General features: G+C 35.7%; 2 protein-coding genes across 5 annotated transcripts; one reads left to right on the forward strand and one right to left on the reverse strand.

Moving 5' to 3' along the window:
* Window positions 1-1893: 1893 nt before the first annotated feature.
* LOC112559334 lies at window positions 1894-11888 on the reverse strand. Of its 4 annotated transcripts, none has more exons than XM_025230482.1 (14): window positions 11471-11888; window positions 10052-10440; window positions 9322-9399; window positions 8483-8654; window positions 8172-8185; window positions 7469-7655; window positions 7065-7181; window positions 6380-6528; window positions 6015-6063; window positions 5068-5219; window positions 4289-4420; window positions 3582-3727; window positions 2781-2932; window positions 1894-2218 (listed from the first exon to the last, which is right to left on the reverse strand). In XM_025230482.1, the coding sequence occupies exons 1-14, from the start codon at window positions 11643-11645 to the stop codon at window positions 2040-2042; spliced, it is 2091 nt and encodes a 696-aa protein (XP_025086267.1). In that variant the 5' UTR covers window positions 11646-11888; the 3' UTR covers window positions 1894-2039. The 4 variants fall into 4 exon arrangements, with proteins under 4 accessions (XP_025086267.1, XP_025086266.1, XP_025086268.1 ...); XM_025230481.1 differs by having other exon boundaries at window positions 6380-6522; window positions 8052-8185; XM_025230483.1 differs by having other exon boundaries at window positions 8052-8185; window positions 10196-10440; window positions 11471-11887.
* A 982-nt stretch (window positions 11889-12870) lies between these two features.
* Window positions 12871-15766, forward strand: LOC112559336. The gene is made up of 3 exons (XM_025230485.1): window positions 12871-13078; window positions 14190-14413; window positions 14634-15766. The coding sequence occupies exons 1-3, from the start codon at window positions 12907-12909 to the stop codon at window positions 15090-15092; spliced, it is 855 nt and encodes a 284-aa protein (XP_025086270.1). The 5' UTR covers window positions 12871-12906; the 3' UTR covers window positions 15093-15766.
* The last annotated feature ends 11 nt before the right edge of the window (window positions 15767-15777 follow it).

Here is a 15777-nt window from a genome sequence, read left to right on the forward strand (position 1 = left end):
CCTTGTTCCGAACATTATCTGTACGCTGTGCTAAATCTCAAAGTATTTACTAGAGAACCAAAAAACATATTTGTCAGAAAATGGCAACAAATTACACTTGTTCGAGAGCAGCAACAAACTACTCGTTAAACAGAGCAACAGATTATTTTGTTCGAGAGCAGCAGCAGATCTTAACGCCTTTTCCATTTGATTCATTGCATACAAGTTTGTAAGCGACTGTAACAGTAAAAGTATATCTATATAAACTATTTTACGTGGATTTTAGGCTTCCTCCTCTACCCGGAATACTTTAATAACCAACCACACAAACACATTAAGAAAATTACTACTATTTACACAAATCATTTCAAGTAAAAAATTGTACTTTAATTATAAATCTTTGTACAAATGTGTAACACTACGGCAAAATGACCTAATACGCTAGTAACATAGGTAACAAATTATTATACATAAGAATGCACAAACAATACATAAAGGTTCCTCTTGTCAAAAAGTGCACAGCCTGCAGCAAGTCTGCTATTATTTTGATTTTCTTAAAGCAAAAAAACCTGATTAGTGCACTAAAACTGAGAAATTTAAAATGTCTTCCTAATCACCAATACATACAGCAGCAATGTTTAGTTATGAAGATAAAAGCAGAACAAAAGAAAAGAGTTCAGAATTGCATACGATTCACTGCCCTTACAGTCAACTATATGGTGTAGACTGTAGACAAACAAATCTTTCACACTGAGCACAAAAAATATCACTAGTAGCTCCGCCCAAAGGGTCGAATTCAGACAAACAAAGCTTCTTGTCGAGCAAGTCTCTTGTCACTGCCATGCAATTCGGTAATTATTTTTATTTCGTCGACGCCGACGTCCCATGGTCAAAAGAAACTGCCACCGGGATGGGAGGCATCATATCCAGTGACAAGAACGACCCAAAACACATCAAAATAAGAAGACCGCATACCTAGTAACACAGACGATACTGGCGTTTGAAAGACCCGAAACAATGGTGTGGATTGTTTCTCTGTAAGCTGTCGGAAGACCTGTCCTCTGTAAAAGCATAGTTGTTTTTTTTTTTATTTTATTGTCGAGAGCTACGAGTAGGACAATAAACAGGCCTTGGCATCCCGCTGGCAGAATTCGTTGTTGCGACACAGTGTTTGCAAAGCTGTTGACAGAGCCGAGACCCTTCTTTACTCCATACATATTTTAAGCCTTTTCGGGATCCTTTTTGTCCCATTTCAAACAATTTTCTCCAGCATTTAATATAAACTTTAAGGCAACAGCTGGTGTATCATTATCGTTATTGCGAGTGGTCGCGGCGGCAGTAGTGGTTGTCGTTGCCCTTATTATTTTTCAGTGGGTGCTGTATTGGTTGCGGTGGTGGCGGAATGTGATGTGATTGTGATGGTGCAGACCAAGTTAAAAACAAATATGACTATGACGACGACAGAAAAGACAAAGATGATGAAAGATGATATCCAAGAAACTGTTATATTCTATTTCAATTGCATCACAGTAATCACCTCTCCCAAAGTAAACTCAAGTCAATATCGTAAAAAGGGCACTTAAAGAGACAGTGACCGATTCTTTAAAAATAGGTTCAAAAATATGTCTGTTAACTATGTAATTTTCCAAGCCACTGAAGTGATAGGTGGTCTTAAGTCAGAGATGTCAATCTTTTAGGTTCACAGACAGCCTCATACTCAAAGTCAACAGGGGCTTTTTATGAAGCCATTCGTTCGTCTGTAGCTCCACCTGGATTGTTGCAATTGTCTAATTACAGAATTACATACCTAACTTCCATGACCCGGGTTTATTCTCACCGCAACTAAAATAAGATCACGTACGCAGGATAGGCCTGAGCCGAATCGAATACAACGTACATGCTGGGGTTGGTTGTATTATCACAAGCGCTGTTGTACGGCCTCTGTTTGGGGTCGCCGGAGTCGATGGGCGGTTTTGTCATTGTGCTATTCCCTGCCACTGTCCGACCGCACAGCACCCGAGCCACAAAAAGAGTCTTTGCTGACTGCAATGGGTCAAGGTCTAACACGGAGGTGGAATAACAGAGTGTGGAAGCTTGTTCAAGACCTGAAGCCATGCAGGAACACTTAATGCTAGGGTGCGTGTGTACTTGATAGCGTAGAGATACTCTCCACTGGCCTTTTCTTCATTCCTGTCACTGAACTTCAGTGAGTAGCTAGCATGCTTTGCGAAGTAGCATCCTGAAACAAAAATTATTCAACTCAAAATTCCTGAGACTGAAGCAATCTGCAGTTAATCATTAATACTTCAGTAAGTTGTGAAATTTTAACAAACTGAAAAAAAGTTATGACATTTACAATATTCTTGCAACGATTGGAAGCAGATAGCCAGCAGCAGAAGCAGATACGCAGGCTAGTTGGACATTCGAGTGGTGCAGCATATCCCTATGATTCAGCTGCTGACACCAGACCCCACTTTGGCTTCGGGAAGGAAAGACAAAGAAGTGATGGGGGCTGCTTTCAAATAAAAAAATAAGCCTGTCTTGAAAAAAGAACCTCACACCCAAATGGTTCATGGGATTTCAAATATCTGTGGTCTTTGGTGTAGAAAGATGCATTCTGGAACTGAATTAGGCGAAGGTTTTAAAAGTCTGCAATCCAGCAACAATTTAACAAAAGCTGATTAAAAAATAGCAATTAATTCATGCCTATGTCTACATGTACTCATGCACACACTTGTGAAACATGTAAACATTTACAAAGAACAAATACGACTTGGTGTCTGTCATCACCGTGTACTAACCTTTGCCATACACTGTGCCATTGCGCCCACAAAGGCGCCAGTCAAACCCCTCGCTACATATGTCATGAGCAAAGGTGGCCTCAGTTCCATGAAAGAGTAACTTTTCGTTGAGCTGGCCCTTTCCAAAATCATCGACCATGTGCTGGCGAGCTCTGAATAAAACAAAACATTGGAATGAATGACAAATAATATCTGTCCGACACGAAGCAAGTTTCTTGTTAGCTGTTTGTTGAAAAGTTGCCCGCACATTTTAATACACAGGACTCATATGCATAGATATAAGCCATTCACCCATGGGTAATGTTGCCCTAACTTGGTAGGACCAATGGATAAAGTTAACCCAACAGGCAAACTTATTTTCAGATTTATATCGATGGTGAAATTAACTAACGGATGTGCAAAGCTAAAAAAACCCATAAAAAGTGATTTCCACCCCTTTTATATATCATGAGGTTTCTACTTTCCTCTTTTGCTGATGCTGTTGTTATTAATGCTAATGACAACAGCAGTAGTCATGGGAGGAGAGTGGGCGTGGGGTAGGGATGAACCTGTTGTTTTATGCCAAGTCAGTAACTATAACAATAAGGATATATCATAACACATCAACCAGCCTTGTCAATAGACGCCACAGTAGAGGCAGAATGAAGTAACAAAGAATGCAGTATTGTATGAAAAGGGAGCATAAGCAACAGGAATCCACTAAGAACTCGCCAACATCTTGGATACTTGATAAGAATCATTAAAAAAATAATAATGAAAAAAGAAAGAGTACATCAAATGGTTCAGTAATGACTTGCTCACAGGGCATATCTTTCCCAGAGATGCACATTTTGTATGCGTGAAATTTGTGGATTGTTGTAACCAAAGTTAGGATAAGTGACCTCTACCCTCCTAAGGATCCTCTTGAATTCTCTGCTCTCCCTAAGTACATTAACCAGCAAGTACTTCTGCAACAGGAATAATTTATGCACACATATATTCACACTGATCGTAGATTGCGGACACTGACATAATGCATGTACTACAGCGTAAATACCCATATAAAAATACTTATACATGTTGTCTATAATAGGAATATGTAATTTTCCTGAAAAAAAAAAAAGCCAGCAAATGACTGGTTTCTACAAGCATGTACTTCACACACCAGCTAAATTGCAACCAAACTTTATCATCAGATTTTTGTAAAATCTGTTTTTAAAATAGTACATGTAGAGCCAAAACACTCAACAATCATCATAATGGATTACCATTCTGTGTAACACATACACTGGGTTCTGTGCATGCTTGCTAGCTTATCTACATATCTCTAGGACATTAACAAGTGAACAACATTGACAGATATCTCTTGTAAACAGAACTCTCCACACAGATTGCCAAGATAATCCATGTCTAATTCTATGATCCACAGGTACCTTGTACTTGATGCCCTAGGTATTTTACAATTTTCAAAAGTTAGCTATGCTTATACATGCACATAAAAGATTTATCCTGTCTGAAGATTCACTAACCTGTTGAAAATTTGGTGGAAATGGCGCCCAGTATCGAGGAGCAGACACTGGAGACCATTCCTGAGTGGTTTTTGACCCACAGGACACATGACTAAACTGATAAAGGTCTTTCTTGCAAATCTGGCAGTATTTCTGGGAAAAATATAAAAGCATCATAACAAGAAAACGAAGATGATATTAATGGCTATGATACAGAAGGAGGAAGAGAATAAAGTGGAGAATAAAAGACAACAAGAATTTGGTGACAATAATACTGATGATGAAAAAAGAATGTCATTATTAGATTTAACATCTTTTGGTGCTAAAGATTGGTAAAATAAAAAATTAGAAAAATATTGCCTCTAAACAAAACATTACATCTCTTCAAAATTAGCAGTGTACACAGACTAGTGACCCTAACCATCCACGAAGTGTTAACTTTAAAAAAAAAGATATTAGTCTTCACATGCCCAGATAGATGTAAACAAAAAGCATGCCCAAAGCTTATCTGTTCAGCTATCTTTATGACCAGCTGATGGAATGTTGTAATGAATTTCCTCAGAACTTTGCATAGAAGGGTCGGCCTTTGTTTTGCAGTGAATTGTAAGGGAGGCAACAGCTACCAATATCTTTTCCTTGACAACTTTTGAACCCATCTGCCTAATTAATTCATCAATCAAAAAATGTTAGGAAGTGTCTACCAAAATTTTCGTTGATAATGGAATAAGGAAACGAAAGAAGCCCCTTGAGCTTCATCTGTTTGATAACTTAATTGTCAATCAGCTTTTACTGAAACTCACTTGTGAGCTGTTGCTGTTGATTAAACGGAATCCTATTTCCTTAGGACTTAATACCATCATGTCCATATCGCTGATTAACTTGAATGTTTCCTTTTCTGATTTTTCTTTCAGTAATTCCATAACAATGTACGGCAAAACTTTCCTTGCTTCTCCTGCTTGAGAGAACACAAACATCAAGAACACAATTTTAAAAAGCCGATATGGATAAGAATACATATGTTGAAAAAATGGCACCATCTTTCCTAAACAAAAATCACAAACTGTTCTTAGTTTTGTTTATATTAAAATGTTGCAAACACTTGCATAACATTTTAAAAGCATGATTTACTTGATGAAAGCAGTATTCCAAATCTTGCCATTGTTTATTTTATACAATGATGTCACACTACCATTCTCCTTCACATAATACACAATGCTACATGCATGTGAACATCTTAACACATTCATAAATCTATTTCTCTCAGGGATCATAGAGACAAAAATCAGGATCTCAGTAACCATAACATTGAGATGTTACTTGTAAAGTAGCAATCATTTCTAAAAGTTACTCGTAACAATTGCATTTGAAGGTAGCAATCATACTGAGTTTATATCCATGGGCATCAACCATTCAATTTACCTATAGGTAAAATTGTTCCTAACTTGATTAGGGAACCAGCCAATAAAGTTAAACCCAAAATACAAATTATCTCCAAATTCATGAGTCACTGTAAAATAACATACTGGCAGAAATTCCCGAAGAGAGGCAAGATTGCTAAAAGATACTTAAAAAGAGGAAAAAAATACAAGAAAGTCCAATTCATTCACTATGATGGCCATCGTAAATACTAGATGGCAAATATTGTTTGCTTTCTTTAGGAAACATAATGACCTACAGAAAAAGCCAAAGGAATGATAGATCTAATTCAACATTAATAAATAACTAATTTTAAACATGTCACACTTACGTAATGGAACAGTCTGTTTACAATTAGGTGCCAGACACTTGATATAAGCCTGGAAATAAGAAGTGAACATAATTAGACCCACATATCCTTATCTCAAAGACTAGAAGAGAAAGGAATAGTTGAATTGTTTAGGGACATTGACCAAGGCAGAAAAGGATGACTCAGTCAGACATTGCTTTGGACAAGTAAGTAGAAGTTAAGTGTTATCATCATTCAGTTGCACCCTGTTTTGGAGTATCCAGGACTTTATGTCAGCTATGCATTCTTGTCTCCCCGTCAGTAATTCAAGTTCAGTAAGGAGAACTGGCTGATAAAGCTGTGTATCATCACTAGTGAGTCAAAACTTAAATAGTCCTGTAACATGCCTCTGTAGGTGATAATAAAGTTTCCTTTGATGACATTTCAACACATGTTTGGCATAGTAAGTGACCATCTCTGCACTGAGCAAAGCTGTCCCGTCCAATCAATGAACTGCATTTGCCACACAGCTGCAGGCGCTGCTGAAACTCTGAAACTGAAGGGAAGTAGCAATGATTTCAAATAGTTCTTGTCACAAGTTACACTGGAACAAAAATCAAGAAAATCAATCATTGACTGAACACCCACTTTAAAACTAATGTTCACTGAATGACAGAAGGTTATCATAAAAAAAACTACCAGAATGAGGCAGAAATATGGGCAGGTGATGCACAAAACTAGCCCTTACTGATGCAACAAGCAGAGGGGAGACCAAAGTGCCTTGTTAGCTGATATAGTCTCTAATGCACCAAATAGTTTATTTTCAACTTTTCTGTGAAAGGTAAAATTCTACTGTTTATAAAATCTGATTATCAGTCTATTATGCGCCAAAGATGCAAGCCAAAGTATCTGCATTAATATTTTGTGCTGGCTCTTCCTTCCAAATGAAGGTGGTTGAGGAAGTGGCTTTTCCAACTGCATTTGTTTTTTATGTCGTCATCAGTTGCATAGCCTCCAGTTACACATTCTAAGCTCCCAATAACTCGCCAAATGACCATAGAGAATACATAACTGCGAGTGTACAGTACTGACCATCAATAACATCCTCTTTTTCTTCTTCTGCACAGCTTTGGATAGAGGCATCTTTGTCCATTTCATTGAGGTCTATATGATCATCAACTGACGTAGCAGCTACTTCAAATTCTGGTGCTGAAACAAAACATTTCTAGTATAGTTAAAAAAAGATAAATAAATCAGAAGCTTGTCAAGACTATCTTGCACTTCATAATAGTTCTTTCCTCCATCCACAAACATATCCTTTCAAAATGCATTATGATAACCACAGCCTTCAAAGGGTTACTCTTTCGCTAGAACAATGTAAAACATTCTCAATATTTCTAGCTTTAAAGCCAACTGTCATACCCACCATTAAATCTATTCTACACCTTAAACCACCTCTCACCTCAATAAACATTGTAATACATATATATATATACCTGCAATGCTTTTGATTCTAGTGGAACTGGTTTCAGATGTTGCAGTATTACAGACTTGCTCCGTATTCTCTTCAACGTTCTGTGCATAGTCTTCACCTTGAATGACACCTAATTTTTCTTTATGTTTATAGTCTTGGTTTGGTACATTTCTGTCTGCTTTATTATCGTCCAAAGAAACATCCCTTGACTGTAATCAGAACAATAAAGCTTTACAAGAAGCGCCTCAAAGCCTGAAAAAGAAAGCTTTATTTTAAAACTTTCTCCAAAAAATGTTTATAATTAAAGTCTCCATCTCCAGTCTTTTCAGAAATTGATATTTTATAAAAACAGATAAAGGGGGGCAAAAACCAAGAAGAAAATGTAGATAACATAAGGATGCATCAAACACTTTACCATTATATACTTTGAACTTGTTAAGAATTTTTAGCTGTCTAACCAGACCAAATGAAATGTATTCTCTGTTACAGGCAAGTTTCTTAACTAGTGAGCAAGAGGACAAAAATATAATGTGAAATATGCTCTTTCATGATGTTCGCCATCTTACAACTTTAATGGATACAACTTAAATGGTCCGTTAACATGCCTCTGTTGTTGAATAAGTTTCACTTGATGACTTTTTAACACATGCTTTGCATAGGAGGTGTTTGTTTCTGTGCTGAGTCAGGCTGTCCAGTCCAGCAAATAAACTGCATTTGTCACATACCACCTGCTGAGGTTCTGAAACCAAAAGGAAAAAAGAACAATGATTTTAATTAATTCTTGCAATACAATAAACAATTTCCCGTAAAATTAAAAAGATAAACTGACAAACTCTCTTGCTACAACCTATAGGTTAAAATTACCATGGTGAATAAAAAAGTTTCAAGATTCTTCTTTCTGTCACTCAAGGGGTATTGAGATATTAAAAATATATCCATTATATAACATTAATGACTAACACCAGTTCAGTTCTATACATCAAAGTCTGCATTTAACCCCCTTTCAAAAGCAAAAACAAAAAAAAGTAACACATACTTGCACTTTCTTTTTCTGCAATAGAACTGGCACTAGAAATGTCTTCAGTATCACAAACTTCATCAGTGTCCCTGTCATCTTCTTGCACAAGGTCTTGATTATGAATGCCAAACAAAATTTTTATGTATACATCATCCTCCGTCTCTTCCAGGTCTAAATCATCATCGGTTGACTGCGATCAGAACATAAATGTATACAGGTCACATTTTAAGTCTCCAAAGAGATCTTTTAAAATGGTTCCTGCAGAGTCATAACTTGTTTAAATGCTTATTATTATAAGAATCCGACCCTTTTAGAATGAATAAGGAGGCAGAAATAAAATGAATGCAACATCAACATAATACTTACAGTGTTTTAAAAAAATTATACTAATAATGTATTTATAGTGCGATGCATGGAAAATTATTATGCAAAATATACACACCTACAGAACAAAGGGAAATAAACCAAGAATGATGTGTAGCAGTGTGTGAATGGAAACAACAAAGAAATTCAGAGGTAGACAATTGAAATCAGGCATGGTATTAAAAAAGTGTGCAATACAATAATCAAAAAGTATGAGATACAGAACAGAATACTAATGAAACAGAATCATTTTAAAAACTTCAGGTAACCATACTTGAACCATAAATGTATTGTTGTAAACTGAGGGTTTAACTTGAGTTATTTTATTTAGAATATAAGCTACAAAAGTGTTCAACACACAACACATATAACATAGTACAGGAATACAGGTAATCACACATAACAACAAACCATTTAAGATAATTTGTAATAATATAATAAGATATAATAAAGACCTCAGAGACAGAACCAGTCATTTAGTAAGTTGTACTAACTTCCTCAGACTGGATGGCCAAAGATTCCTCTCCCAATTGACAAGCATCATATAATGTTTTCCCTTGGAAGTTGCCTTCCTGGCAAAAACAATTGAGACATATGCTCAAACATGGAAGCAATTTTAAGACTTCAATAGTTAACAGGGTTACGAAACTTTGATTTCCTGAAATATCTTCCTATCATACCAATGCAAACAATATGATGCAAAACCTACAGAACCTTAAATAATCAATGGCAGATTTCAACCAAGAACAATACTTTATTTGACAAAGATAAAGACTCTACAACATATTTTGACAAAATGTAACAAATAAAACTTATTAATATTTTCATCTGTATACTCACGCCAAGTTAACTTCTTAAAATTTCTTAGATTGATGCATTTTACAGACATCTTGATTATACTAAAAGTAACAATACTTTTTGTCAATGCTATGGATGCAGTTTTGACAAAATTAAATACATATAATGATCATGATAAACTACATCATATCTATTTTCTCAGAGTATAGAACTTTCAGAAATTATAAATAGACAATAGCTCTCAAGATGGGGAAAAAAAACGTTTCAACAAGACTTTCTGTCCACAACCTACCTAATCAGGATATTTCAGCATTCCTTTCATACAATTTATTGAACTTAAGTCTGGCACCTTAAAAGAGGAAACATGCAAAAACTATTTAACTCTGGAAACAGAAAAGACACAACAGTCAAAAAAATGCTTCTTACAATGTAATCCGAATCCTTTATTCTGCTATCTGAATCTTCTTCTTGGTGAACTTTACTTTCTTTCTCATGGATCTTATCGACGGGCATCTCACTTAATGATGCCAAAGTGTCCATATCAAATGAACTAACTGAACAATACTGAACCTCAGATCTGCATGATTCCTCAGACTGTGAGTCATTTGGCAGATAATCCACAGCATTGTGAAAGACTTTCCTTCTTTTGGTTTCCTGACCCAGACTACTATTCTCAGTATTTTCTTCAGTCCAGGAGTCACAGTCCATGGTGGCAACAGGCAGTAACTTTCGCTTTTGTGTACTTTCTGTGTCCTTATTCTGGACGGATATCCCATTGGTCCGATCATCATCTGTAGTCAGAAGGCACTTAAAACCTGCAAACAATTAATTTCAATTTTATATGACATTTGTTGTTATTATTTTTGTTTTGTTCATATGTTTTCCGAGGGCAGAAAGTTAAAGGGTATATAAAATAGTAGAAGTTATCAATCTGACAAAACACATATATGAAAAAGAACAAAAACAGAAAACTAAATAACAGCGCACTTCAGAACAGAGTCTATGCATATATTTACTTAATATTATGTCCTATAAAAAATTCTAAAACCAGGATACATGTCGTGAGTTGTGATAGGTCTTGTACTGTTTCATCTACAAAAAGTGTCTTATGTGCATCATTTGTTCTACGTCACTTGAAGCAAAAAAATACATCATTTACAAAAGAAAAGCAGTTGCTCTAACATGTCCAAGTGAGTGGGAAAACACAACATATAAAAACAAAAACCAGTTATTTCCAAATACTTTGGTTATGGCTACTGGGATTGAATTTTGCCTGCAAGATTAGCTGGTGATTCCCATAGTCATAGGTAATTGCAATGTTCTACATTATTTGGCTATATAACGAACTTTACTAAGAAACCTGATATAAATCCATAATTTCCAACAGAATTTTTAGTGGATTGTGTCCAAGTTTGCTAAAAGTGATTTCTTCTTATAATCTCTGACCAAAAATTATGAAAAATATACAAAATTAAAGCATGAACTTTTCGCTTTTCACCCGCTATATTTTGCAAAACCTGATCCATATAATCACCGCGCAACAATGAATTCTTCAAAGGTACCATTTTCACTTTGTCAAAAATAGCTGCCGGTGGAAAGTAATCAAATGGTTGTGATTTTGTCTTTGACATACATATCAACAAGAACAAAATGCAAAATATGACACTTAATTTGGAAACCCAATCATTAATTTTATGGGGGATTTTTGCATAGAAACTGAGCTATATAATGTAACAGATAATTCTTTTAAAATGATCTAATAGTGCACTCTTCAATTAAGATCCAAAAATAAAATAATATTTATGTTAGTGAAAATTAAGATTGTTGTCAAACTAATGAACAAACCTGAATCTGAAGCAAGGATTTCATTTACACAGTGATAAAAGAAAACTTCCTCTGTGACTGCATCCTGGTTATGCTTAACACCAGACATAATCTGCTGGACTCTCTCTGCATCAACGTTTGGAAAGATGTTGCGCAGTTTTGTGTATAAGTTCATTTCTTGTTCCTCGGTTATCATATCTGGAGTTCAAGCAGAATTTTCAAATACAATTGGCCCCAATTTCAACAGTAAGATTACCGTATTTTAAAATGTCTTTTCTCAATTTATTAAAACCTTGACTGGAGCAAAAGGTGGTGTCTTCCGTGTCTCGTATGTAAACATGAGTCATAGCATTTTATATCCTCCTGTGGCCAAGGTCGTGTTAAAATTTATTTATCTAAAAGTGAAAGTTGAATACTTCGTGGAACAGGAAACGTATGCCTTGCTCATGCGCAAAATGGTGTCTTCGTTGGTTTGCCTGCGCCATAGCAACAATCCATTGTTTTTTATTTGACGTCATCAATTTTGCGGTCTCCATCCGGAGGCCATGTTGCGCATCACGCTCGCCAATCCATTGCTTCAATAAGACGGGAAAAAAAATGACATTCAATCAGGCAAAAAAAAAACCCAACTATTTTTTAATAGTATTCGGTGTGTGTTATCAGTCTTCAGCTGTACGTACGTGCTAAATCACATACGATACTATTTGAAGGGCTTTTGTATATATTTGCATATCACACATATAATACAAATAAAAGTCTGAGAGCCACAATTAACAGCTCTACAAAATGAATGCCTTTAAATTCATCCATTCATGTGTGGGTGTGTGTGGATGGGGGGAGAAATATAATTGATAACCAACTTAGATGGAGGTGGGAAGGGGAACTCGAAGATCAAATTATATAGTGTTCGGCCGGGTTACTTAATTTATAGCCTTAAGTCTAGAGAGCTATATATATATATAGTTAATTCTACTGGATTTGAATGAGCATTAAAATATGCATGAAAGCTGCATGGTTAATTGCTGTATCTGATGGATCTGCTGCTATCGTAGGTCACAGTTTTGTTCCATTTTAGTCCTAATTAATTCTGTGGCCTGCAAACTTATAAACCTCCATGACCTCAGTAACTTATTACACCATCTAAAATAAAACTAATTATAAGTATATATAGAGTATGGCGCCTGACGTCCGTCAATATATATATTATATCTTTCAATGATGATCAAGTACGCCATGCGATCTCGGCGCAGTGTCTTCTTAACCAGACACACTGACAAGTGTATCTCTGTTTTCTTGTTTTTAGTGTGTTTATAAGATTTAGGGGACAGTTTGAAAACTGTGTGGGAATGTGAGAATGTGTAAATGTCAACATTTTGACCTCTGCCCTCGACATGTGGTGAACTCTGCAATCCGATTGGGTGGCCTCAATAAAGTCAAGGCCACAACCTAAGTAAGCAATGGACACGCCATTGTTCGCGTTAAACGCTATAGAAGTCGACAAGTTTATCGATAAATGGGAAGAACACCCGTGTCTCTGGCAAGTAACACATCCGAATTACAGATCGAGAGTGTCCAGAAGAATAGCTTTGCAAAATATCTCTGACGCATTTGGTCGCGGATGGACCATAGGTGAGTATGCCAACTTCAAGTGGCAGCTATAGTGGCTCACGTTTGTAAAACGCAGGTCGCAGGTTCTCGAGCGAAGAATTCTAACAGTCTCCGAGTGCACAGTCTCTTTAGAGAATCCTTTTTGTTAACTAAGTTAAAATATTGTGAAGAAATATTTTGTCATTAATTTGTGAAATGGTGTGGGTTGTGTAGAGTAAGAAAGAGAACTTCAAATCGGAGCAGACGACAAGTGAACTCTTGCGTTTAGAAGTTCTGTCGCTGCTGAGTTGTATTTACGCGGAAATATTCGAAATATAAACAAATTAGAACTTTTAATGTCAGATAGGTGTTGCTAATATTTTTATAAGACATTATATTGTGCATCTCGTATTGACAAACTTAGGTAGTGCATGTATATAGGTACTCGGCCCGCGCTTTCAGCAAACAAGGGCAGCGCACTGGGTGTTACTGTAAACCTGTTGCGAGTAACTCGCATTGTAAACATTACTCAAGACTGCTCTTAAAATTTAATAAAGTATATAATGTATCCAACAGAATGTTACAGTATGCCATTTCCATCGTTGACTTTGCCAGGTATTTATAAATGCTATAGAATATGGTGTTGAAAAAGTGTCTTCCGAGTATTTTTCTGACATACAGTTTCCCCATCGCCAAAACAGGCGCATGTACCCAAAGATGTAATCAGAAATTGTTATATGACTGAAACTAAAAGACTGAAGAAAGGAGCAAGTGAAAGCATGAAACATACCATAGATTGCTGACATTCCCAAAGACGTATAGATTACACTAACATGAATATCTTCACAATCTGCTTATGAAACAAAAATTGAAAGTAAGAAGTATGTAGATATATAATGTAGCAAATTATTTGTCAGAAAAATATAAATAATTACTCTTGCTGATGTGCATACATCTTTGTTAAGTATGCTTTTGCAGTACTATTGTTATAAATGCAGATATAGTGCCATATCAACATAATGCATGTATTGAGATGCACCGAGAAATATTTCAAGAAAATGTACAGAAAAATAAATAATATTTTAATCTTTTAGAGATAAATTGTCTAAAAAAGGTTTTAAACCAAAAATATCTATCCATTGTTTTTCAACAGATCAGGTAAGAAGAAAAATTGAAAGCCTAAAGACATATTGGCGAGATCAAAGGAGGAGGGAGAAATATGCAACCACAACTGAAGATCCTACTGGGCGCAGAACAGTCTGGACATATTATTACCGACTAAGTAGCTTCTTAGGTTCGCAGACTGAAGGCATTCCAAATAACTGGTCACAAAGAGCTTCTGTGTGCTCAGAAGAAACTAATTCCAATAATGCAAATGTAAGTTATATAAACTGCAATACAAGTTTTTTAAATCATGATCTAGAAAATACTAAGTAGGTAAAACTGGAATCTGAAGAGTATTGTGATTTTTATCCTAACTCTAGCTGATCTGTATCATAGCTAGACCTGTTAAAAATACCAGGATATACATGAATGCATTAAAGACGCACATTGCTGTTGCACACCTGAAATGAAACTTATGATCGCTCTATTGCAGTTTTTAAACAGAGATGAAGAGAGAGATAGAGAGGGATCAACTACACCAGACATCAAGTTCCCATTGGAAGTCAGTGGTGGTCCCTTAACACCATCTCCTACAACATCTTCTCAGACGGTCACATCTCACCAGGAATTACAGCCATGCCCATCACCCTCACCTGAAAGAACATGTATACTTCCACCACCGTCAGCAAAAAAGAAGAGAATGTTGGAGAATACAAGTGGCAAGTCCAAATCAGATCAGTTCGAAGAATGTGTTGTCGAAGTGTTAAGAAATCTTCAAGGAAGCATCAAAGAACAGAAGGAGTGTAGAGATTCCATCTATAACTATGTAATCACTGTGGGTGACAGGCTCAGGGAAATCAAGAACAAACGAAAGTTGCTAGAGACCAAGGCTAACATTGACAAAATAATTTATGAAGCACTTATTTCAGAGGCATCTGACTCTGATGACTAAATGACAGTTGACATTTTCTAGACCTGGTCAAGACAGACAATCCTTCTTCACTGGCACTGTTATATTGAGTCCTTTTTGAATTATTATTTCTTTTGATTTATTAATAACTAAAGTTTATCTGTGATATCTCTAACTCAGTTTCTACTGATGATACATTTTTTATTTTAAAGTTTTTTTAAAAAAATGGTTAAGGTACCACCTACATATACAAATGCAGCACCGTATCATATTTATAGGTATATGTACCTATCAAAACAACAGTGATAATTGTTACATTGCAGCTAGCTTGAAATGAAAAAAATTTAGTAACAAAATTAGTGACTTACAAGAGATAGAAAACCAGTGTGTAGTGTACTCTTAGTTTTGGGGAACTACAAACAAACAAAATTGAAATTTTTATTCTCTAAAACTAATGGCTTTTAGATTGCTTCTTTTCTCACCTTTTAAAGCTTTTATTAAAAGTTATATTCAAAGGTGGAGAAAAAGAATTTGAGACATCAAAGGGTTCCAAATAGTGCTTTACATAATGGCTACCTGTTAGAAAAAAAAAAACAAGACCGTTTTGTTTAAAAATTCATATATGACTTTGCTATGACATTCCTATTGATTTACACTTCATTTGGTGATGAATTCAGTAAAAATTCATCATGAAATATAAAACATTTCCATTTTAATTACTGTTTTT

This window comes from Pomacea canaliculata, linkage group LG3, assembly GCF_003073045.1.
Source record: "Pomacea canaliculata isolate SZHN2017 linkage group LG3, ASM307304v1, whole genome shotgun sequence".
Taxonomy (NCBI): Eukaryota; Metazoa; Mollusca; class Gastropoda; order Architaenioglossa; family Ampullariidae; genus Pomacea; species Pomacea canaliculata.